The 26,331-nt window shown below is 38.5% G+C and overlaps 1 protein-coding gene across 1 annotated transcript in view; it reads right to left on the bottom strand.

The window, feature by feature from the left end:
* The window catches only part of UTRN (utrophin), a 463,855-nt gene that overhangs the window by 355,744 nt on the left and 81,780 nt on the right, over window positions 1-26,331 (bottom strand). The window contains exons 3-4 of the mRNA XM_074333962.1: window positions 14,672-14,733; window positions 956-1,048 (exon numbers count right to left, since the gene is read on the bottom strand). Coding sequence (XP_074190063.1) covers window positions 956-1,048; window positions 14,672-14,733 — 155 coding nt within the window. The remainder of the gene's footprint in view (window positions 1-955; window positions 1,049-14,671; window positions 14,734-26,331) is intronic.

The raw sequence follows: 26,331 nt of genomic DNA, 5'->3' as shown, positions 1-26,331 counted from the left end.
CTGACCTCACCCCCAAAGACTGTGAGTTAGTGTGTCTCAGGTGTAGTTCAGGTTTGGAACTCACGGAAAGATTTCCCTGGTGATTCTACTGTGCAAACAAGTTTGGGGGCAAAGTTTCCTTTATCTAAATCAGTCTGGATGCAGAGAGATTTAGAAGTGGCATCACCTCCACACTGCACAGAGCAGGGGGATTCAGAAGCACTCTCCCAGGTTCCAGCTAGCATTACAAGGGCTCACTGGGAAGGCAGGAATCACCACCTGGGGAAAGGTGATCTCAGCAGCTTCTTTCTGCCTCACTGGCCAGGGAATCTTATCTGAGAGAGATCAGCCTCTCCAACAGGGTCTACCCACCATCTGGAATGCAAAAGGGAGAGTGTAACAACCCACAGTTTGGCAAGAAAGGGATTCATCTCCGGGAGTGCATCTCTCTATGCCTTTTATAGTAATTCTACCTCTGGTGTTCAAGTTTGCACCCACAAAATGCATCCCCTTCATTAGCAGAGTTACTTCTGTGTGACAGCACAGTATCTCACACGTAAAGTAATAGAGTGGGATTTGATGAAGAAACAAATGCAAAGATAATACTGAAAACCTGAATAAAAATCAATGTCATAGCTTTTAACAACCTTGTTTTAATATTTGTTAAACAACAGTTTATTGTTTGTCTCTATACTATTACTCAAAACATTATCCCCTCTTCACATATCCATTCTTCTTTGAAATTCTCTGCTGGGCTATCTGAGAGCAATAAACTTCTAAGGTAATTTTTATCTTTGATAAAAATGGAACCTTCCAGAAAGCCTAAATATTGCTCTATCAAAGAATTCATTAAGAAACTCTTTTTCAATATTCCTATTTCAGCCTTAACATTGTAAGTACGCACAGTGAGTCTTCAGGTATCAATAATGATCAGAGACAGACACTCCATTAAGCTGGTTCTCAAACATTCTCTCACCAGTGATGTTCCTGTAAGGCCTTCTAGAAGATCCAATAGTTTCCTTCCATCTTTGAGGTCTGTGAACATATCACTGATGGGTGGTTTCCCACTCTGTATAAGAAACAGCGAAATACCAGTTAATTCAGTAGCTGAAATTCCATACATGCCTGAAACAAATGAAGGGTTTCATTTTTTTCCTAATTAAAAATTCTAGATGATCAGCAGACTATTGAAGTTTGCCTTGAATTGAAAGAACAAGTACAAATAAAGAGGACTTTGAAATCTCTTAAGAAATGTTTTAAGCTGAAAGATTTAAATTGTATTATTAGAAAGGGAGTGAATACAACTATGGTTAATGTCAATATGACTTGACGATGGTATACATCCCTGAGAAGACATGATGAAAAGATGCATTAAAAATATAAATGAAAATATGACACCTGGGTACAGAGGCCAATGGAAAGTGTGTGGATTCTTATTCCATCACTGCCCTTGACATTCATTGTATGATGCTGTCTTTCTGCATTTCCATTATGGGAGCAGGTCATTTCATCATCAATTTCAGCTCTTCGGTGCTACGTCTATTTTTCTAGCTATTACTTTCTGAATGATTAGGACACTTTGGGCTCTGTGCCTAAGTCCAGTCCCAGTCCAGTGTCTTGAATGACAAAGCTTATAGAATTCTTAAACTTTCATCCCTGATTCATAAATAGCATCAGCTTCCACCGATAAACATACTCTAGTGTCTGAAGCCAGAAGATACAACCCCTTCCAGTCAGACGCTGACCTGTCTGTGTGTGTGTGATCTGACGGTTATGTGCAACAGAGCAATTACCTCACAGAAAATCAGGAAGCTCAGTTTTAACCTCAGTTTGACCATTAATTTACTGGCGAACCTAAGTCAGCTACTTAACCTCTTTCCAAATCACAGGTTCTAGTAAAGATCAAATAATTAATACTATGTGAAAATGTCCAGAAAACTATAAAGCACAGTGCAATAAATATTGTATCATTATGTTATATCAAATTATTCCCTTCTAATATAAAATCTCCACAGAGATTAATAGTCTCTAAGTCCTGTCAATAATAAACACATTTTATAACCTTCTCACTTTAAAAAAACATACATAGTCATATGAAGCAAAATTTTACTCTGAGCTTGAAATGGAGGAGGGGAGACGGACCCATCCTGAGGTTTCCTGAAACTTGGCATTTGTCCCTTTTTTTCCTCTCCTCCTGATGCATTACGTTTTTAATTAAGTATAATGTATAGTCAGCTAATGATTTCTAACATGTGGCTTTTCCATAGTCCATATAGTCTAAATGAGGGGAAGTATGGTAAAGTTTTCACCACGGACACAGGAAAGAGTAAACTTTAACTTATTCGTGTCAGAAACAAAGCTGCTTTTTTCTTCCCAGTGGCCATTTTTGTGAGCAGCGATGGGGACGTGGACACACAGATCATCTCCACAGACTGCAATAACAAACAGATTTGCATGATACAGGAGACTCCTGCCAGAGGCAGAAATCGTTCCGGAGGCACAGCAAGGAGACACTTCTTGCACATGAAAGACTTCCTACCCGCTGTCAGTGAAAGTACAGGGGAGAAGTGGCCCTCGTCATCTGCTGCCTCTGACCTTTTCCCCTCTCTAAACCAACCAAACTACACTTCAGCAAAGCAGCCACCAAATAACCAGATTCCCTTTCAGGGAGAGCTGATCAACCCTGATCTTAGAGAGAAAAGACAAGAATATAGGTAAAGTTCGTGGGAGACACAAATAGGGCTATCTAAGCTCAGAAAGGATCGTCAGAAATACGGATGACAAGGGCAGCTAAGTAACGTCCAGGCAGCATTTAACTCTTTTCAAATCTATTACCCACTTTCCAAAAATAAATAAAGAGCATAAAACAGCAGCATATAAAACAAAGTGCAGGAAAAGATTAGTCCATATTACAAATAATTCTGAATGTCCATAAATGACCTCACTGTAGACAGGAAACCTCTTACCTGCTGTATAACTTTGGGCAAGTTACTTGGCCTTTCTGTGTCTATTTGCTCATCTATTAAAAACTAAGATGACAAATGTTCAATAAATTGTTGATATCCTCATTCATGTCACAAACATAACTGTTATAAAGGTGCCATAAAATGTCAACACTATCTGAAAAGATGGATAAAGCAAATAAGCACTACTTCCTCCCAGGACTGTAAAAGCAGCCTGTGAACCTGAGTACGTGTTGGTGTCAATTCACAGAGAAAGACCTTCCCAGTCTTTCCCTTTTGAATTCACTAATATCGCAAGCCCTAGGGATACCTCCCATTCAAAAATAATGAACGCAATCATACAGGAGCACACTTAGGTATTCACCATGAGGCAGGGCGTAATTCAGACTCACTGGATCATTCTTTAAACTCTCCCGCTGCTCAACGGTGAAGTAGGAGGCATTAATTAAGAGGAAGCATTCATTTTTCTGGATGAGACACGCTGTTCATTTCTCTCTGATCCATCCATTCACTTGTTTACTGAACAACAAATTTGGAGCAAGGTTCCCTGTGGAGCACTCTGTCGAAACAGAGATGACCGAGACACACCCTGTCTTTCTAGAAGTCAATCGTCACTCACCCGAGGTAACCAATGACTTTATTTTCTTTGAAAACAAAAGCAAAAACCCTACAGTAACAACAATTCTTTCTTTATTCTGTTTCAAAATGTCAGAAATAGTGATGACAATCAGTAAGAAATATATTTCGTGTTGTATCCCCTTCTCCCAACACTCTCCCACCCCACCCCTAATGGAGGTGTTATTGGGGTGTACTCCTAGCTGGTACCTTCCACGTCCACCTTCGGGATGGCTGAAGAGAGGAAAACACAGCCAACCTGTGAATCTGCTCCCTGACAGACTGAAGGAAAGTACCTGGGCTTATACAAACCCAAAACTGTGGTTTAAAACTTACACAGAAAACACAGCGGAGCCACATACACGGCCAATCACTACAAAATTCTACATATTCCTGACAAACACAATTTAAGAACGTCCCGGATATGAATGGAAAGAACCAGCCTATGCCAAAGAGCAAGTTCCACCTACAATTGGGGAGAGTAACACTTGGAGGTGTGGTGATTCGTGCTTTGAGCCCTGGAGCAGAGGTCAGAAAACTTCTTTTGTACAGGTCCAGAGAGAACCTGGTATAGGCATTGCCGGCCAGGTGGGCTCTACTGAAGTTACTCCTTGAAACTACTCTACCCTATTGTAATTTGAAAGCAGTCACAGACATTACATAAAGGAATACACTGATCAGAATGATTGCATTCCAATAAAATCTATTTGTGAACTCTGAAATTTGAATTTCATGTAATGTCCACGTGCCACAAAATATCATTCTTCTTTTGATTTCTTGCAACCATCTAAAAACATAAAAACCATTCTTAGCTCACGGGCCATACAAAACCAGAGTAGAAACGTGAAATGTTCTTCAATATAGGAATAGCAATCGCTCAGATGTTTTAAGAGATTTCGATGTGTTATTTGCATGTAGTGTTTGTTTTTTATAATAGTATTTTAATGTAAGGAAACAAACCTAGAAGTGACATGACAAGTGAGGGGCAGAACTGGGATCTGATACCACAAACCGGGCTCCAAATCCGTGTTCTCAAAGTCTGTGTATAACTGCTACTAAAATTATGAGGGCACAGGACTGCCACATATGGGGTAGGAAAGATCTAATCAGTTGGGTGAGGGTTGGGGAAGAAGAGAAGGGTTTATATTTAGCGATTTCACAAAAAGAGCAACAAGATATATGTACATCACATTTAAATCAACTCAAAATGAAGACTATTTTTTTCCAAAGCACTCAGTTTTAAAGCATATCTGGTGCTTTCGTATCACAGGCTCTGAACATGAGATCCACCCTGAGGAGCAGTCTGAAAATGTCAGAAGTCAACATTTAATAAAAATAAAAACTGAGTCATCCTGACAGTCAAGCTCTTATTTAGATTTTTAATTCTTTGTAAAGACGTATTTGTAGAGACTTCTCTGAGAGAGAGAATACAGTTTAATAATTCAATCAGACAAATATTGGGTGAATACCTCCTTTGTGACTGGCCTTGCAGAAATGCCAAATTCTGGCCTCCCTCCCCATTCACAAGAGAGGATTTCCATAGTATTCCAATAAACACAAAGCAATACAAATGAACTTAGAGAGCAGATAAGCCTCAGGTTGCATGTAAACTTAAAAAAATTAAAAAGGTAATATGATATGAGTCCAGATGACAGATGCCCTGTATGTGGCAGTCCTGTGCCCTCATAATTTTAGTAGCAGTTATACACAGACTTTGAGAACACGGATTTGGAGCCCGGTTTGCCAGGTAACCGGCTTTGGTGGCCCCCTCCTCTCACCCCCTTTTTCCCTGTACTTCTTTGCACGCTCATAGCACCAGTTCTAACGCCACAATTTTGACAACAGGGATCCTCATTAATACCTGCAGCTGGAATACTGAAGCTCCTGGATTTAAGTGTCAGAGGACAGAAGTAAATATCATCACACTGCACGAGGAGCAGGTGGGATCTGTGGGGGGGTAGGAGCTGCAAATACATGTGACGTGTCCAAGTGATGGTCCAACAGAATGAAGGAAAGCTGATGGTCCCATCACACCTGCAGAATCAGCCAGCTCTCAAGGCTGAAAGCAACAGCCAGTGCTGAGTTCCAGCTAAGGGTGGCATGTGGGAATTCCAGCCCAGTGTCATTTGGACTTTCGGTATTTTTCAAAAGAAGCTGGGAATCTGAATTTATATGTGTAATCGCCTGATATATGTCACTTTCTAAAACATTGGGCCAGATACACAAATCATGTGTACAAGCATCCCAGATCATAGGGTGACTGATTAGCAATCTCTGCAGAAGGCACAACCACATATGGGTGAAGCATAAGATTAGTCAACAGTGAATCCTCTGAGGAATTGAGAAACACTGTGGAAAGGACACGTGCTCCCACGCGCACACATACACACACACACAAAACACCATCCCTTGGCTAGGGAATATAACTGAATGCAAAGTACCAGCAGAGTCATTATACTTGTTCATACCAAAAAACAAAGGAATCACGCCAGATTATTTCCCTGTCACTCAGTCCCCACTTCTCACTTCTACCTCAAAAACACATTCTCCCCACAGGCTGCATCCTCTCTCTAGTCTGATACTGTAATAGTCTTCCTCTTCCTCAATATTCCCAAAACATCATTATTTCCATCATAGGTCAAGTTTTTCAGCAACAATAGTAGTAGTAATAGAAAAATACCTATAAATGATTGAATAAGAAGGGAAAATTCAGGAAGTGCAGTTTGGAGTTCTTCAAAGGGCAAAGGGCTAATTCTTTGTACCGACAACAAACAAACCAGAGGTGAAGTTGGGGTTTGGATTTTCCATTTGGAAGACGGATCCGTGCCTCTCTGTGGTGTGCTGTGATGACACTGGGCAGTCAGGCTGACAAACGCCGTCCTTGCTTTCAAGGCACTCAGACTCCAAACACATGTAAACACAAGCAGGCCCAACCAAACATGTGAGCACATTCACAGAGACTCATGAACTAGCTTGGTTCTGCCAAATGTCTACCAAGTAACAGACACTGGACAGAGACAGAATCTGTGCAGTGAGTTACCTAATCCCATTATAAGGAATCAAGTTAGAACCGTGTATAATAAAGAGTGAAAAGATAAGTTTTTAAATGCTTTCACCACTAACATGTCTGATAACGGTATCTTACAAACAAATAATAAATGTGAGCCCTCTGACACTGTTCGGCTATTCTGATATTTATTTATGCCCTGCCTATTTTCAAAACAGGATGAAGGTGGCCCATGCAATTCAGTTACTATCCCCACTATTTACAGCGTATGTGTATATATGTCATATACACATACACAAACATATATAGTATATATACCATAATGTATTTGCATTCTTTTCAGATTCATTTGATGCCCCCGATCAATTGAAAAATGATGCTCCAGCATCTGATAACATATTGTAAATTCTATAATCTCACTCTCTTTTATTTTCCTTTGAGTGATTTTTCTTTGCAACGGGTTGGTTATTTTAAAAATTCAAAAAGAAATGAGTAATTTAACTTAATATTTCTTTTAATATTTTTAGACTCAGAATCTTTAATTTATGAATCCCAAATCTCAGCACTGACACAAATGTAGCATCCTTCTTGGCTCTTGTGATTCTTCATTTTCTCAAAATCAATAATGCATCAGTGTGAGAACACAGTGTCCAATCCCATTTTGGTTGATTACAGTGCGTCTACTTATAAATATATATTTTTAAATATTTTACAACAACGAAATGTTATACTTTTCTCTTGGTAGTAGAATTAAAAGTGGCGAAAGAAAAAATTTCTTTTTGTATTTCTCTGTTACCTATATTTTTGTAATATGTATTATTGTGTAACTAAATAATAGATTTTTTAAAACGCTATCTCTAGTCAAGATGAAGTAAACTGATAAAATGAGGTTTATCACAACTTTGAAGTGTGTAGTTTAAGCAATGAAATGAAGACTATATCATCTTCAGCACGGACTTTGTGATTTAACCCCTTGGTGGAGGAACGAAGGCAGCCAGGCTGTTGACTGGAAGCACAATGAGTGCTACGAAATGCCCCAACAGGTCTGGAAGCCTTTGACCAGGCAAACCAGCAGGATGTGCTACAGTCACTGAAAGAACTAGTGCATGCACAGCTCTCAGCCTTCTTCTTTAAGAATCCTGGTGGTCACCAGAAGATCTTACAGCGAGCTGAACAACAGTCCATTTCGAAGCTGGCTTGGAAGGACGGAGGGAGAGACACACACAAGAGAAACAGATGGCTCAGGAAGTCACACTAGCACCACAATACCCACAGAGCCAGGATTTACGCAGTGTCCACATGGGAATCAAATCAATGAAAATTTACCTGAAAAATCACAATATACTATAAAACATAAGCTAAACCAAGTAATACCTTTCACAAGCATCAGAAGTCATACAGCAAGTAACACAATTTTTGGTAAGCCAAGTCACTGAGATCGCGCTGACAAAACTGGGGTGATCAGGAACCACATGTGGGGCTCCCACACCTGGCGGCCAGAGGCAGGGCCACGTGTATACTCCATGGGCAAACAACCAGGTAAGGTCTGCACGCTGAAGAAACCCAACTCCACATGCACAGCAGGCACGTGTAGAGGCAGACTCAGGAGACAGCGCAGCTCAACCCACATACACAACTGGCAAAGCAGTGGCAACGTCTGAAGAAGCAGTTCCTCAAAAGATGCTGAGGCCTCCACGGGACCAGAGTGAGGCCTTCTCATGATCTTGATAATGATCATAGAAAGGTAAGTGACATTTTCTTGGTTTGATAGAGGAGGGGCAGCTGCCCTGCCCCTTCCTTCCCCTTAGGGTGTCTCTTTAAAAACATATGAGACCCAACTTTTTGGTCAGGAGTTAGATCAATTGTCTCTAATTTTCCAATGCAAAATAACGAAGACCTCAAACTTTTCTCAGGAATCTCTCAGGAGGTAGACAGGAGACCCCCCCACAAGGTGCATCCATTTGTCTCTCCAAGAGGTAAGTACCCATTGTTCTTTCTTCTACGTTATGGTATAGCTGCATGAAATTCTTTCAGACTTTCCAGTCTTTTACCAACTGCCTGCATGCAGCCAATCTGATCTGTACATTCAACAATAAATTGTGTTTTCTCAGTGTTTTATATTGAATAGGGGATTTTTTTGTTGACATAATTTTTTATTTCCCCAACAGGGAAAACAATGTGAACTCCCCCTGACCCTACCCTCCAGTCTGGCTCCCCTCATGGTTAGCGGACAGCTACCTGTAGCAATTCGAGCTAAAAGCTTCCTGGGCCAGGTGCAGCTGAAAATGGGTGTCCTAGCTCTGCTTAACAGAAAGAGCTTCTTTCCCCGACAACTACCACCACTGCAACAATCCTCTCTTTATAGCTCACTGGCCTACCAACCCCTGCACCAATCAGGGCCCATCTCTGAAGGTGGAAATGCTGGAGTCACACAGCTGAATGGAAGAGCTCTGCTCACCCCTTTCTAGGTGGAGGGTGAAAAGTCGTTTCTCTCAGCAGATCGATCCCAAAGTTGATCTTCAATTACAAAGACTCAGCATATACTACTAAATGTGTTTAACAATGACAAATACTAATAGGCTCAGTCAAAATCATTTATTAAGTACTCACTCTGTACTTGGCACAGCATGTGAAATATTTTTTTTTTTTTTTTTACGTTAACCATAGTAGCCTGGTGAAAGTCATTTTGCAAGTATGTTTGGAACCAAAACAAACCAAAAAATCAAATTGAATGAAAATAAACAACAGAAAAAAAAAAAACAAGCAAACTTACATAAGATAGCCAAAACCTATTTGGAAGCTGTTTAGGAATATGGAATATATTTTACTGTATGCTTCTTAGAGGTACTGGTGAATAGACATAAACTCAAATTTCTTAAGGAACCACTTGAATGGTTATGGCCCCTAAAACAATTAGTTGAGTTGCCATACCCATAGTCACGAAAACAAATCAATGGTAGACCCAGTGTGCAAGTCTCAAGCTCAAATCTCTGCTAGAGATGCTGTTTATCATGACACAAGGGAGCTTGTACAATCTCTTTCACAGTGCTAAAGAGGCTTAGACACCTGTGAGATGCCTTTGTTGAACCCTCCTCTACAAATCTCCCTGAACATCTTTCCCCACTTCTATTTTTGTGGCCATCAACTGCTAATATGAAAAAAAAAAAAATGGGAAAACTATAGCACACTAAAAGCAATGTCCCACTGCCTCCAAAAGGAACACATTTGAATGGCTCTTCACCGTGAAATCTATAAAAAATTCTCCACAGATTTCCTCGTTTATGTTCTATCAATTGAAATTTCAGGTATGCAATAGTAACTAAATGAAAACTTGGCTCACCTTTGTCTTCAAAAGGGGAGAAGCAGATATCTGCCCGAACTCAAGTTCAGCAATTTTAAGTTTGCATATTCTCTACCTAAACTTTAAGTGTTAAAATTTTTTTTGAGAATCGCTTCACAAAACTGATAAAAATGCTTCTGCAATTTGTATGTCTCAGCTCTGCCAGATGAGCAACTGTGAAAGCCAGCCAAAGAAAATGCAGGCTTAAAGTCAGAACACACTTCCCCACAGTGAAGCAAGAGGGCTTCGCTACCACCCTCAGGAGACCAGGCCACAAACAAACCAAAGGTTTCAAATCAGAGGGAACAGAACACTCACACTTTACCCACCAGGCAATGGAATAAACTGGGCTTCATGAGCCAATGCTTAATTTTTTTTCCATTTCTGTTTTTAAATATATGTATATCACAGACCAGGCATACATATTCAGATTTATTCCCTGCAAGTACCAGACAGGGTTTTAATTTAGCATTTGTAAGTAATTATGATCTCCCATAACGTTTCACAATAATGCCTCGATATTTCTTAGCAATGTGACTCAAGTAATTATGATCCAGTGTGTTTTGTAGCTAGAGAAATAAAAACGAAATGACCTGAAAAAAATTGGCTAATAATTTGCCAGAGGTCATAAATAAATGAGCAGCATATCCAGGAAGAAGTGTTTAATTTCCTAACTGTTAGCTCCTTTAGATAATCATTTTCTTCTCAGCTCTTCATAACTTTTCAAAATCTAGTACATTTTTCTACACTGTGTGACGTCTCACGATACCTAAACTCCAAAGCATTGTGTATCCTATGAGCTATTAACGAGGTCTTATAGCAGAAAGAATACGTATTTATAGTGAATGCTGTCTTAGCTATTGTATTTCTATATATAAAAATCAAAATGTGGTTTTACATCCATATTATTCAATATTCTTAAGCTCTTTACCAAATCCCTTAAGGAATGAGTTGTGCCGATTTAAGTTTGAAATCTCATTTTTCCCTACAGTAAATTTATACATGGTCCTATTTGAAAAATCCTATCCAGTAAACAAGAGAATCATACGTATTAAGTCCCAATGGTGAATTAACAATCTTTGCAGCACAACTCCAAGAAAACAGGTAAATATGGAAACTTTGCATAATTGGATTTGTTTGTTTGCTTTTGTGAATAAATGCAGTAAAAGCCCTGATGTATTCACATCCATGAAATAAAAGTTTATGCTATTTTGCTCTCAGTTCCACACTCCTATCTCTTTCCAATACAACCACTTCTAAATGGTTTATGGATATATATATAACATTAGGCATTTAAATGTATGTTCCTATCATTGTCATTCATTTATTTATGAAGCCTATAAATACTCACTGGGTGCTTACTAAATGCTAGAAGTTGTGCCAGTAAACAAAATAGACAATTTCTGCACCCATGGAACATACCACTGTTTAGAAGAGGAGAGACAAATATTTTCAGATATGATTATTTAAATTACAATTACGATAAGTGCATCCTAACACTTTATGAGTACAGAGCATACCTACCTTACTCTGGGAGCTCAGAAAAGGTGTCCTTGGAGAAGTAACATACAAGCTCAGGCACGAAAGAAGAGTAGGAGTTGGCCAGAAAAAGATGGAGGAAGGTGCGTGTGTGTAAAAGCCATGGGAAGACCCATCGGGGAAGGGGCCATAGACGATGTGGCCAGAGCGTAATTAGGGGGTGAGGTATAATAAAATGAAATCAGGAGTAAATTGGGGGTGGCGGTAACTATTTAGGGCTTTAAAAGCCAACTAATAACAGTGGGCAGCCATTGAAAGATTTTACTGAAAGGAGGTATTTCGGCTTAAGGAGGTATTTACACTCGAAGATCAGTCCAGCTACTCTGTAGAAAGTGGAAGGAAGAAGATAAATAAGGTGAAGAAAGGAAAGGAAGAGCCAGTTAGCAGATGACCGTGGTCAGGGATCATTTTCAAAAAAGGTAGTCATGAATCTCCTACATATATAATATTAACATGTGTCAAAGACTTCCACTTACTAATTAATGAGGTAACCACTAGGTTACAACTGGTTCATGGGAGAATTCAAAAAGCCACATGTTTACATGCAATAAAGGAAAGCTAAAATACATTTACAATGGATGCCAAAACAGGTCTATCCAAGGGTAATAATCAACTGACTTCCAAACTACTTTTCATTTTTATGATTAAGTATCATCTGCATTGTTATCTGTGCCCACAGCTCAGAGTTGTAGAGCAGCTCAAAGATAATGGAAGGCAGATAACCCAGATGGATGTGCTGGCAGGACTCCCACTAATCTTTCCTGCTCATCTTAAAGTCTTTCACCATTTTTCCTCACTCAGATAACAATGACTTGGCAAAAGGAGGTGGTAAAGATGGGTAGAAATGGACAATGTTGAATCCATATGGTACTGGAATCAACAAGACTTGGTGTTTGAGACTTTGGCTGGGAAGGGGGCCACAAAGGAAATGTCCGGGGAAGGAATTTAAAACAAATTCCTAAGTGGCAGAGATGCCATCAGGGTCTGTCTGGATTTCTCAGCACAGGGGCACTATTTCTCTATAGAGGGACCCACACTCAGCAGACTCAGTCAATTATTCTATTTTAAACTCCACCATAATATACCAAAGGACACAGAGAAAATAGAAATGACATAAAATGCCTTCCCTTCAACAGGATTTTTTTTCTTGTGCTAGTCTCTAGATTACCTAGTGACACTATACCCAAACATAACCTTACGCCAGGTCATGGGGAGTTAAACTGTGTAAGGAGTCTAAGGAAATCTCCCAGTCTAGAATGTTTTCCCTTTCCTGACCACCAGTACGGAAGCAGTCTGACTTATGGTCCTAAGACAGCCAGAGAAAAGAAAAACATATGGATGAAGCTTAGTGTCACTGCCATTAGCCCTCCATCTCATTATAAGTACTCATAACTTATTTGACAAATCTGTTCTAGACGCATCCAGGTTCCTTCTTGACTTGGATTTTTTTACTAGAAGTAATCTAAAAGGAAATGTTTCCAGGGTCAGCTCTACTTTTATACTATTTCTCCAAAAAAAAAAACAAGCTTTCAGCTTCGTCAGTTTACATAACTGCAGCTGCTACTAAAAATTATAACATTACCTTGTCTTTTCATTGTCTTGGCATAATTACAAACTTCCTGGGGCAAATAATTTACATGGAACTTATTTAGTATTATAAAATAGTATGACATTTAGTATTATAAAATAATACCAGGATGCCAAAAAAATGTATACAAGTGGACGCTTTGGTCAACGTTGCTCAAGCATTAGTTTGCTGTAATCAGAAGTGCCTGGACGCTGATAGCAACCACTTTGAGCACCTCTTGTAATCGCAGAAGTCAAATGTGACTTGTATTCATCTTTTGTTATCTGTATATATTGAGTATTACGATTTTAATACAGTTTTCCTTCCTTAAAATGTGTATACATTTTTTGGCACTCACTGTATATACATGATAAATGTACAAATTTAAATATCAAATTTATGAAATAAATTATTCTGGTACTTCTGGAAATCCAAAGCACCCAGATTTTACCCGTGCCTCTAGAACAAAATTAATTTATCAAAAAATTGCTATGTCTACTTTGGAATATTCCTACACAGAAAACCACCAGTTATGCAAGCACTCCTTTATTCTTGACCTTTCTGTCAAAGTCAGACAGTTTTCACATTCCTTACATTCTCAGAGACAAGATAAAATATTCCTCAACAAAAACTTGCAAACCTAAAAACATACTGCAATCAAATGAACAACTGAAAATATTGGGAGGTGGAGCAATTTTTACACTGCACTGTTACTCAAAGTAATCCTAAAACATTCTCATTTGGTTTCAAAGAAATACCAATGCTTACTTTCCTGACCTTTGCAACCTTCTCAAATAGAAAATTTTGAAAAATAATTACTAATTAAAATAGCTTTCATACTTTTAAAATACCATAATGGTGTTTCTCAGAGAAACGTTTATTTTTCATCTTGCTCTATAGTGTCATCCTATAATCCATTAACCTGAAAATTCTCCTCCCTTCTCAGACTTATAGGACAAAATCCCAGTAGCCTCTGGATGACCTAGTAATACCATACGGGAACCAGTAAGGTTACTGGTTCAATAACCAATGGATAATTGTATTAGAACAAGTTTGAAAATAGCACTGCCAATTCCACTCTTCAGCCTGCTCTGCCTCTAAAAAAAATATATCGATCAAAACATTGACTATGACCCAAGTAGTTAGAAATGCTGGGAAAGAACAGATCTTTGGGGAAACAAGTGAGGAGGTTCACAAGAAAAGAACCACAGGGCAAATAAACCTCATTAGCCACATCCATAAGTATGAAAAATCCCGAAAATTTCTGCATAGGGTTAAATGGCTGCCTGAATAATAACAATTTGATTTTAACCAGGCAAAAGAAATCATTATCTTTTCAGCTAAGTGAACAAAAAATTTTCCCAATGATATATTCATTTCCTAAATGTTCCCAGGATTCACAGAGTCAAAAAGCAGAACATTTTTGGCTTGATATCCAAAGAATGCCAGGTAAAAATAAAGAGCTGTTTACACCATGAATGGATTTACATCAGAATGTCCACATCAACCTATTTTAGAAGAGTATGAAGGAAGAATAAATGTAACTGTATATTTCTGTTAGATCACATTCCATGGGAAAAGTTCACTGCACTTTCAACCAAACTCCATCAAACAGAATAAGGCATTTCAATCATCGTAAAATTTTTGAAAGTCTCCGTTACCTTTGAAAAGCGAGCATTTATCCATTTGGTAAAAGTTTTCTTCTGCACGTCATTGTGTTCATCTGTGAAGGGAAAAAGGAGAGAGAAAAGTATGAGCTATTGTACCTTTAGTAAGGGTGCTAAATAAGATCATCTCCATCCTGGACAATTTTAAATAGCGCTGTTAGTAGAGTTCATGAGACGCAATGATCCACAGCTAAGGAAGGACGTGATGGCTGACGGGTCAGCATGTGGAGCCCGAGAAAGCCGGTAGCAATCGGAGTCTCAGGCACCTTGCCCAAGGGAGCTGGCTCTTCACCCTAAGCGATGACACACGGCCACCAGCCATTAAATCCACCGTTGTGGGATAGAACCAGGACCTCACTTGTGAACTACTATATGCAATACAGAGTCACATTTTGTTGAAGTAAAATTTCAGCATGATAAAAATGTTTGCATGTTAATCAAAAAATTCATGTTTCCCTCCTTTTCATACAAGTCCTACACCTCCCAGGAAAAAACTAGTATAAGGTTTAGGGTAAGTATAATATAAGGTTCATAGTCAATTAACCTGTTTTCCTGTAGTAAAACTCACTTGGCAAGGTTTTAATGATCTTATTCTATAAAAACAACCTACACATTTTGCAAATAGAGAAATCGGTCATTTTTTTAAAAAAATGATCAACTTTGGTTTCGATTACAAATTCATTTTCCAAGGCACAACAAATGAAAGTTGACTTTAAAACACTAAAGCATCCTGAACTTCTTGAAGATGGGCAGTTATTTAGTTGGTTATAAGGAGACTGGGTGGTATACCTAAGAGAGCAAAGGGCTTTCAAAGCACACAGACCACATCGCAAACTACTTATCCTGTGGCCTTGGTAAGTCGTCCTAACATCTCCGAGTTCTCATCTGTAAAATGCGGATGAATAGCACCCAGCTTGTAAGGGCACAGTGAGGATTAGTGAACATAAACAGAAAATACTCGGCAAAGAGCTGGTATTCAGTTCTGTTGTTCTTGTTCTTGCTATAATTATTATAATATACGTGTAAACAAGGCCAATAAACATCCATTTTACCCTTTCTTTTACTTCTAATCATATCCTTTTCAACTGCTTTCCAATTCTCTATTACAGCCAGCAAGACGCGTTGGCTTAAATCCTACAAAGCAGCATGTTAGCAATCTCTAAGTAGTTCTGAAAGCTGCCCAAGGAGGGTTTGGAAGAGTGCAGAAAGCTGTGGTTTTGTGTAGCTATATAACCTGCTCGTTCCTCTACCATCCACACTGCCAGGCTGCCTCCCACATGACAACAGGAAATAATAACAGAGAAGGCCCTGCCCTGCATGTGTCAGTCTGAAGGGGCTTCCTTCCACACAGACCTCACTCATCTCTAACAGCAGAATTGGAAGTTCACCCCCTACTTCACCACGTCTGTGGTATCTTTGGTGCTTACTCTCTGCTGGAAGGAGAGTTTGTCATTAAAAGGCCCTTCCTGGAATAAATATAGCAGCAGCTTCAGAAAAGAGTACACTTCAACAGATCCATAAAGGTAATTGGAGATTGACGCCAAGACACAAAGGGGGCAATTGGATGAAAAACAAAACTGCTCTCTAAGAAACTTCTTGATGTTAATTGTGCTGACAGGAGGCCTTCCTTCCAGAAAGGAAAAGGTAGTCAGCATCAGCCCCGCTTTCAGGCTTTCTGCTATCTGATCAGTGCCACGTATAACACATTTATTAACCAAGAGAACTTGCTTACACACTTTGAATGTCCCAACCTTGACCATCACACCCAAGAAGGACAAACCTGAGATTATATACAGAACATAAGGCAGCCAGACACCAACCTGAAGAGGCACTACACCAGCCCCACCAATATGGATTCCGTATTAAATATTTGTGTTTGGAGCACTTGGAAAATGTAATTATTTGTCCCACTACCTGACAAGCATTTATTTTTATAAATTTTGCCATATCTATGATTCTTTAATGCTATGAACAAAATATATACATAATGGCCATAAATTCTCTAAATTTCTAATCTTCATACAACTTAAGAATGCTTGATCATAAAAATGGGGAAATTTGTAAGGGATAAATATTACCTTTTTTTTTCTTAACCTCTTTTCTAGGCATTTTGCCTTCTTATTTTCAAAAACATATTAAATTATCTAATACTATACAGGTTCCCCTCCAGGTATAGAGTAGACAAAGATATTAGTGCCTGTCACCTTATCAAATGATAAATAAGGCCTTTCAATTTTATCACATGTAGGCCGGCCCGGTGGCTCAAGCGGTTGGAGCTCCATGCTCCTAACGCCAAAGGCTGCCAGTTCAATTCCCACATGGGCCATTGGGCTCTCAACCACAAGGTTGCCAGTTTCACTCCTTGACTCCTGCAAGGGATGGTGCGCTCTGCCTCCTGCAACTATGATTGAACACGGCACCTTAAGCTGAGCTGCCGCTGAGCTCCCGGATGGCTCAGTTGGTTGGAGCACGGGCTCTCAACCATAACATTACTGGTTCGACACCCGCTAGGGATGGTGGGCTGTGCCCCCTGCAACTAACAACAGCAACTGGACCTGGAGCTGAGCTGCGCCCTCCACAACTACAATTGAAAGGACAACAACTTGACTTGGAAAAAATCCTGGACGTACACATTGTTCCCCAATAAAGTCCTATTCCCCTTCCCCAATAAAAAATCTTTTTAAAAAATGTTTTATCACATATAGAGTGAAATCAAATTTTAAAAATAGATTACTACCATACAGAGATGTTTGTAAAAAATTAATAAGGTCTTTGATCTTTGGGTCTAATCAAAGTCTGAATATGAACCTAAGTAACTGACATGAAATAAAATATTTGTAAAATATAAATTATTGAACACAAACATTTCAAAAATACTTCAGAATTTATATAAAACTCTATATTCACTTTCATGATACAGCTAAAGAGGAAAAAAAGAAGTTTCATATTTCAATAAGCCTTTGTTCAAGCGTATACACACACACACACACACACACACACACACACACACACACTCACCCCTTATTTCCTACCAGATAGGAATTCAGTTAAATAGGAATTTGCCTGCAGCTTTTCAATTATGAGATTAAAAATATAACAAATTTGGAACACACACTAGTATAGAACCGCCTTCCACACCACAACAATTAAAGTGTCAAACTTAGCCCAGGTCTCCGTATCAGAGAGGTAAAAATATGCTGCCAAAGTGGTAGCAAGACAACTAAAAATCTAAGTCATGCTATTCTGATCAATCATTTTGCCTCCCCAGAAATTAATACAGAATTTCAAGTCTCAAATTTGCTCGACTCTCCATTATCAAGCCATTAATTATTTTAATTTCTCCAAAACAAAAATGTGTGTGCAGACAACACAAACTTACATATAGCTATTTATATATGTATTAAATGAATGAGTCTAATTTATGTTCTAAATATATTCTTTCAGGTTTCCAAACAAGTATTTTTTGTGGTTGTTGTGTTGTTGTTGTTTTAATTTGGATTTTAGAAAAACATTTCGTTTTGAAAGCCCTTCCTGGCTTAGTAAATCTTACCCATTATCGACCTTTCTCCATTATGGGGACAAACATGAGACTGAATTAGGAGAAGAAAAATGTGTTAAATCCCTTAAGGCTTTTACAAATTCTTCCTCTAAATATTTTGCTCTTCTTAAAATGCTTTTGACATGCTCATGCAGATCCAAGGGCCTTGGTGGCTGCCTCGCCTGGAATTTTATTTCTGTGATGGGTAAAAGAAATGAAGCAAGAAACATCAGCCAATCTGCCTGATAAATCTTCAAGAGAACTAGTTTGAAAGTTTTTTCACTTCACCAGCTCAAAGGCATATCAAAAATTCCTTTAGCAGAACTTAGCAACAAACCTCAATTTAAATTTTAAACTGGAAATATGGCAGAGAATTAGCAGTTGTTTGCCCTATGGAAACACACAGGTCTCAGGAACACGTGCACCACTATTAAAACTCAACCATTAGAGAGAAAGCAGGACCCTCTAACATTTTCAAAGCAACTGAAGAGTGCCCAATTCACTAGCGATACCCTGAGTTCCATAAAATGCAGCTATTCAGAAAAGAAGTCCCTAGGCTTTAGGTCAAAAAAGAAATGTCCTGTTGGATGATTTCACAAACTTGGACTGATTTTAAAATTGAAGCCTCTTTCACGAAATTTAATACAACTTAGAACGTCAGTTGCTCATTAGCAAAAGAGACGATTTTGGAAGCAATGAAAGCATTTCAGACCATACTCCCACCTCTTTTTCTAAGTACTGTTTGAAACAACCCCAAAATAAATCTACTACTAAAGCTTGGACATGTCATTCTCCTGTCTTATTTTCTCAGTCCCAATTTTTTTGGTCTCTAAAAAACACCAATTCATTTATTCAAACAATATGTATTAAAATATCATCCAGAAACAAAAATATTATGTAATGATTTGTAAAGTACTATAAATATATAGGCAATGAAGCAGAGACAAGAGGAAGCAGATGATTAGCAAGCAGAGTACTTAAACTCCGGAGTTCGTTTCAAAATCTGACATCCTCAGAGGACCTGAGGGAAAACATAAAAACTGAAAATGTGCTTTGCAAAACTGTCAAAACTACTTACGTGTATAAGACATTGAGACAATTAACATGTCAAACGACATGTTTGTAAGTTTATCGCATTTATACTTTGAAGTTATTCAAGCTAAAAACTGCATTTAAAATAGACGTTTGCTTCACTCTGGACAAAACAAGTTGATGGTCTCTCTGGGAGGCATGGAGATGGATGGAGTGAGAAAGAAGAGGAAACAACTACACTTTTCAAATGAGAAGCTGAGACCCAGGGACAAAAGTTACATGAATCACCCCGGTACCCAACAACAAGTAGTAGAGTCACAAACGAAACCTAGTTAGCATGACCCATCCACTCTGCACCAAAACTCATTAAAATGATGGAGCCCCATCTTAACTGAATACAGAATTCGCATCATTTTCATCACTGGAGGACAATGTATGTTCCGGCTGAGCACCAACCCAATCCACCCAAACCGCCCACCTTACTATCACAGATTCACAGTGTTATAAGAGCACCTGATCCAACCCCACCCTGAGACCAGAACTGTCAGAAGCTTATCCCATGCTATGCAGTTAGTTGGCTCTACAAATCCAGTCAGGAGCCAGGTCTCCTTACCTAATACTCCTCTTGCTCTCAACATTACCTTTTTTTCTAATCTCTATATTCAGATATGAGTCACAAACCATATAATTCAGCCATTTAAAGTTTGTAATTCAGTGGTTTTTGGTATATTACATTATTAATTTTTTAAATTGTGGTAAAATACATATAACATAAAAGTTGCCACTATATCAAAATGCATGATTCAGTGGCGTTAATGACACCCACAGTGTTGTGCAACCATTGCCACTATCTAGTTCCCAAACTTTTTCATACACGTAAATAGAAACTCTGTAAGGGCCTTCCCTCAGGCCTTGGTAACCTCTAATCTTTCTCGCTGTGTATTTGCCTCTTCTAGATTTTTCACAGAAGTAGAATCACAAAATATCTGTCCTGCCCTGTCTGGCTTATTTCACTTAGCATAGTGTTTTCAAGGTCCAACCATGCTGCTGCAAGTGTCTGAATCTCATTCCTTTTTAAGGCTGAATAATAATAGTTTGTTGCATGTAGATGCCACATTATATTTATCCATTCATCTGTTGGTGGACACTTGGGTTGTTTCTACCTTTTGGCTATTGTGAATAAGGCTACAAAGAAAACTGGCATATTGGTATCTGTTTAAGTCCCTTAAGTGGCTTTCAGTTCCTTTGCATAAACTATACCTAGGAGTGGAACAGCTGGATCGTATGGTAATTCTGTGTTTAGATTTTTGAGGAACTGCCAAACTGTTTTCCATAACAGATGCACCATTTTGCACTCCTACCAGCAATTGTACATGGGTTTCAATTTCTCCACATCCTCACTAACACTTATTTTCCTCTTTTTATTATTATAGCCATCCTCGTAAGTGCGCAATGGTATGTTGTGGTTTGGATTTGCATTTCTCTAATGAGTAATGATGCTGACCATAAGATTGCGTTCTGAAAATGCAAAAACTCCAACTTTGAGATATCCTGAAGACTTTCTGAAAAGCCCAAGTTCAATAGCATGATACCCCAAGTAGCTGAGGTGCAGAGATAGCTCTTTTGCATTTAATCCACACGATACTGCGAAATGATTAATCTACTTCCGAAGATTTATTTTCAGAATTAAATATATCTATTAATTCTTGACCATCTTCTAATTTTAGAGTTTACTTATCTCTTACTTACTTTTTCCCTGAGGAGCTCCTCAAGTTTTTTAAACAAAGGCATAGGAAGACAAGTGAAAATGTGTTCCTACTTTCACTTTCTAGAGCTGCTAAACTTAACCTGAAGAATCTCTGGGAGATTTATAGGAATCTGGCCTTGTTTGAAACCTTCTCTCCAGAAATATCCCTTGGAAAACTCTTAACACCTTTGACATCAACCATAGTATGTGTTTTGCAAATGCAAAAAAATAAGGACTCAATTTATGGGAAAAGAAATTGTACATTTTACATACAAACACTTCACTTTGGATCTTGGTCCTGGGAACGAAAGAGTTTTATGAAAATCACTTGAAATGTCACAGGACAAGGAGAGGTTATTTAGGAGTTGCTGAATGAGTCATAAGGATGATGAATCACTGTCATGGAAAGCCAATAGAAAGTATTTTTTATTTATTGACAAGAGTTAGTTATTTTTAAAATTTCTGTAAAATTTGATTCCTCATTTTATTCCTATTAAAGATCTATTGTGTTCTACAAACTGTCTACAGAAGTCTCAAAAAAGAGTGACTGTTTCATATACATATATCTCTAGATGTATGAAAATTCATGTAAATTTGCATGAATTTTCATGGGAGTGGAGAAAAAAATTTTCTGACTGTAAAAAACATTCCAGTGACCTGACTTCAGACTTTGTCATGACAAGTTCTAATTTCCAAAATAGGAAAAAACAACATGTCTTTTCAAGACTGCTAAACATTCAGTGTTTTTCTGATTTTAATTACTTTATTATTTTCCCCATATTATGAGGAATCCAAGAGATTCTTTTAGAGTCCTCATAAGCCCATATGATAAAACAATAAAATAACCAAGAAATAGTAATTCTCAAACTAAAAATTTTATAGAAAAAGACGACACTTTCAGTACTCACATAGCTCCCTGCACTCCTACGTAGGAATGCTATTATTGTCTATAGAGCTGGTGTAGAAAACCTTTACCTGTGTACAGTATGTCTTCTAAATCACGACTTTGGGTCGTCACATTCAGAGATATATATAGCTGTAGATATGAGATATATATACATACATATATTTATTAATCAGTGAATGAGCTTTGTAGATGCCAATGATAACCTTCCAAAGCCAACAACTCCAGTGCATTAAAAGGCGTGGCAATAGGGTTTGGTTTCCCTCCTTTGAACTACTTCCGTTGTGTCAGGGCCCATATAAATACCTTGGGACAGAGGGAGACCCATACAACAACAACCCATATAAGCATGAGTGCTGTCTTTCAATTGAGCTAAGCAGAAAGTCCCCAGGTCGCCGCAAAGAGCAATGTGACCTCAAAGAACTTGAGAATTAAAAAAAAAAAAAAAAAACATATTCCAAGATTCTAGACCCTTGCAAAAGTCTAGACAACCGGAGAGGATGAACATTCCTGCAAACAGAGCTACCAGGCTTCTTACAACACCCCAACATTTGGAGGGTCACGGGGGCTGGGACTCTTCCCTTCTTTCTCTCCTCTTCATCTTCAGTACCCACCTCTTTCTTCTGCCCGCCTCGCTTCTTTGAACATCCAAACCTTCCTCCATCCTGCCTCCCTGAATATTCTTTTACAATGCCCATCGCTGGACCTGCCTTGGCCTGGGTCATCATTCTGCAATGCTCAGCCATAGGGCCTGCCTTCCTCCTGCCTGCGTGGGTCCTGGCTCCCCTGCAACAATCCAAGTGCCAAGTGAGTCTGTTTCTTCTATTTCTTTTATGGCATATCTTTTTGCATCTTTTCTCTCTCTTCTTGAAATCTCCTGTGAGACGTCTATCGTATATTCATATGTTAAAAGATTTCAACATACAAAGGGTAATGTTATGTTTCTGTTAGTTTAAGTCAGAGGCTTCAAACATTGTGTGTTCCTGAACCTCTAAAAGAATTCCCATGCACATTTTTAAGTTAACAACTAATATTTGTGGTGAATTTAAACAGGTAAGAAAATGTAATTTCCAGCATACTGTTAAGGAGTTGCAAATTTAGCTCATTCAATTAATAGAAAACGTCTCCTCTAGTACCCTAATTGGCAAAACTAGTCCTCACTGTCAAACTAATCAGCTAAATCACACTTAATTTCTGACAAGGGAAGTATGACTTTAGTTTTCTATTTAAAAACCACATTCATATGTATCTCCCGGGCAACAGCTCACATCAGAATTCTCATTCTAAAATGGATGGATAAAGATGGCGGGCACAAAGCCTTGTCCCAGATGCAATTAGGCACTGACCATTTTAATAATTTTTAAGGGAGTGTTATTATTGGCTTTGTATTCTTAAATTGTCCCCTAATTTGGTGCCTTACCACAATGTAACTCAGTAAGATTTGGGGAGGGAGAAAGGTGTTTCTTTCTTTTGTAAAGTGGAGGAAGGGAATCCTGAAAGGAATGATGGGAAAGGAGAAGGCAGGTACCTAAGAGGCTTCCTCAGATCCTTAACTACTGGAAAAGCTGGTCCCAGGGCGACACACATATTCCTGTGTGCAAACCGCTCTAGAGGCTCGCAGTTGTCCCAATCCAGGGTAACACTCCAGAGAAAATTGTGAGCTGCAATTTAATGAGAAAGGCTAAACTCTAGAGGTGGCCACTAGAAAGGCACCAGCTATCTTTGTTACCATTAACACCAGAGACTTTGCTAATTAATTTAATGAATGTGATAAATGTGTTTTTACTGTAGCTTGAGAATTGGCAAAACTAGAACATTAGAAACATTCTCCCACTGGTGAATTTAATGTTATTTAGTGAACGTGAATTGGCCAAAATATTTTATTGACATCTCCCACCCCTGATTAAACAGAATAAAAATCTAGCAAGTGTAGGGAGGCTAGAACCTCAAGGCCCTGTGTTCAGCCATTGGCTAGGATGATTCTAGTCACGCGGTGCTGGCTAAATCCTGTAACTAAGTCCTCTCTCTACAACATCCTTGTCCAATAGAAATACAATGTGAGCCGTATACATGATTTTCAAATTTCTAGTAGCTACATGAAAAAAGAGGTAAAATTAATTTTAGTAATATGCTATTTAACCCAATAGATCCAAAATATTATCATTGCAGCATGTACTCAATATTTCAAAAACTACTGATATTTGACATTCTCTTTTTCTTACTAAGTCTTTGAAATCCAGTGTGTGTTTCACGTTTACAACACATCTCAACTCAGAGTACGTACAGTTCAGGGGCTCAGTAGCCATAGCCCTGCATTGCCCAGCACTAAAATATTGCTGCAGTTACTTGAACTAAAACGTCCTGTTCTGCAAAAGGACAGAGAGCTGCAGCTTACCAAGCTTACGAAATGGATTGCGTGAACTCTGTTGAACCTGCTTGCTAATAATGATCGTTCAACGAATGCCAGTGCGCCTGGCAGATCTGCTCTGAAGCTTGCCTCTGTTATAACCCTGACAGTGGGACAATGGGTATCCCCCACACCCAACTTTTAAGCACTGGGAATTAACATTACTGAGCAAAAAGAAAGCAAAAATTAACAATTGTGCACGACCAAATTGGTTGAAATCATTTTGTAAGACTTCTAGTCCAATAAATAGACACAATAAGAATTGGAAATATTTTCAACCCTTTGTTATATTCATCACTTAAAGTTCTATACGTCCTATTCATTTAATGAAAATTAGTTGTTCAATCTATTATGTGGAAAACACTGTACAAAGAAAAAAAGAGTACCATTTAGGGAGCACCAGATCATATTTTACTGGACACCTCCTATGTCTGTCCAAAAAGAGATCCAGGTGCTGCTTTCAAGAAGCTATGGGGTGAAGGGTGAGATAAGTATATAGATAATTATAACTTACGTATTAGGTACAAATACCTTCATAAATTCATAGGAAAAGTATTTCTTCTTGATGGGGGTGAAGAGGAGATCAGAGAAAGAGTCAAGGAATAAGTCGCATTTGATTTAGGCCTTGCATTGATATGTTTGAGGCATGTACAAAAGGTTGGAAAGGGCATCTGCGGAACAGAGAACAGCAGACGCCAAGTTTAAAAGGCATGAAAGGGCAGGACACACAGACAAAATTGAGTAGTTTTTCTGGCTGGATGGCTTTTGGAACAGAGCAGCAATGCCACTGAATTTTGGAAATAGGCTGCAGCTAGATTGCAGAGGGTTTTGAATATCAAGCTAAGGGTTTAACAAAGCAAGCAATGTGGGCCACTGATTTTTTTTCTGAGCAAAGGAGTGATGCGATCGTAAGTGTGCTGTAGATGAGTTTAATATGAAAATTGGGTTAGTAGCGAGAGAGACTGGGAGAAAGGAAGCTATTTTGAGGCTTCGTATTATAACGGCCCACGCTAGACATCTGAAAGCCGTAGTAGTAGAGTAGCAGTGAGATTAGAAAGGAATAGATGGATGCATGAGGTAGTGACCTATGGAGGTAAGGTTGACGGAACCTGACTACCAAAATATTGTACGGGTAATGAAGGAGAGAGAGAAGTCAAAAAACTTCCCAGGCTTTGGGGTAACTTGAAGGATGGTAGTGCCTCTCCATTTGGGGAAAAAAAAGAAAAAAGGCACAGGAGAGGAGACAGTTCTTCTTTGTCCCTAATGAGTTAAATGTTAGCATGATATTCAGGTGAAGATATGCGTATCAAGCAAGTCCATGAAAACGCAAGACTAGATCAGACAGGAGACGGTCTTCACATAAGAGACACTATCTCAAAAGCTCAGAAGCTCACCTTTTCAAAGGAAAGGCATATTCAACAGTGTTAAAGCAAGCAACGGGAGAAGTCGGGGGAAATGAGGCCTGAAAAAAGATAAGTGAATTTGACCGCTAAAAACCAGCTGGCATACGATGTGGTGAGGAACAGAGAAGCTGGGTTTAGGGCTGGCAGACATGTGAATTATTATAAGTTTTCCTGGAGCAATATGACAATATTTCAAACAAAAATATTTTTACATTATATAAGCACTGACTCAGAAATTCTGGAAATGTATCTTAAGGAAATACTTAGACACACAAATATTTAGATAAATTTAAAAGGATGTTCTTCAAAGTACTCTCCATAATTGGAAGAAACCGTAAACAATTGGAATGTCCATTCATGGAGATTGTTTAAATGTATATTTTCATGCATAAATACAGCCCTTAAAAATGACACTATAAGGAAGACTATTTAAAGAAAAAATAGGAGGATTTTCACAACATATTAAGGAATAAAAGAGTTGGTCATTAAAGACTCTATACAGTGTTTCATTTATATATTGCATGCATATATGATTAGAAAGACAAGAATCAAAATATTAGCACTGTTTATTTCTAAGAAGACCTAGAGAGATTCTTATATTCTATTTTTACTAGCTATACATG

The sequence above is a fragment of the Rhinolophus sinicus genome, linkage group LG05 (genome assembly GCF_036562045.2).
Source record: "Rhinolophus sinicus isolate RSC01 linkage group LG05, ASM3656204v1, whole genome shotgun sequence".
Lineage (NCBI taxonomy): Eukaryota > Metazoa > Chordata > Mammalia > Chiroptera > Rhinolophidae > Rhinolophus > Rhinolophus sinicus.
The sequence above is the reverse complement of the archived record's forward strand: the minus strand, read 5'-3'. Positions and strand labels throughout refer to the sequence as shown.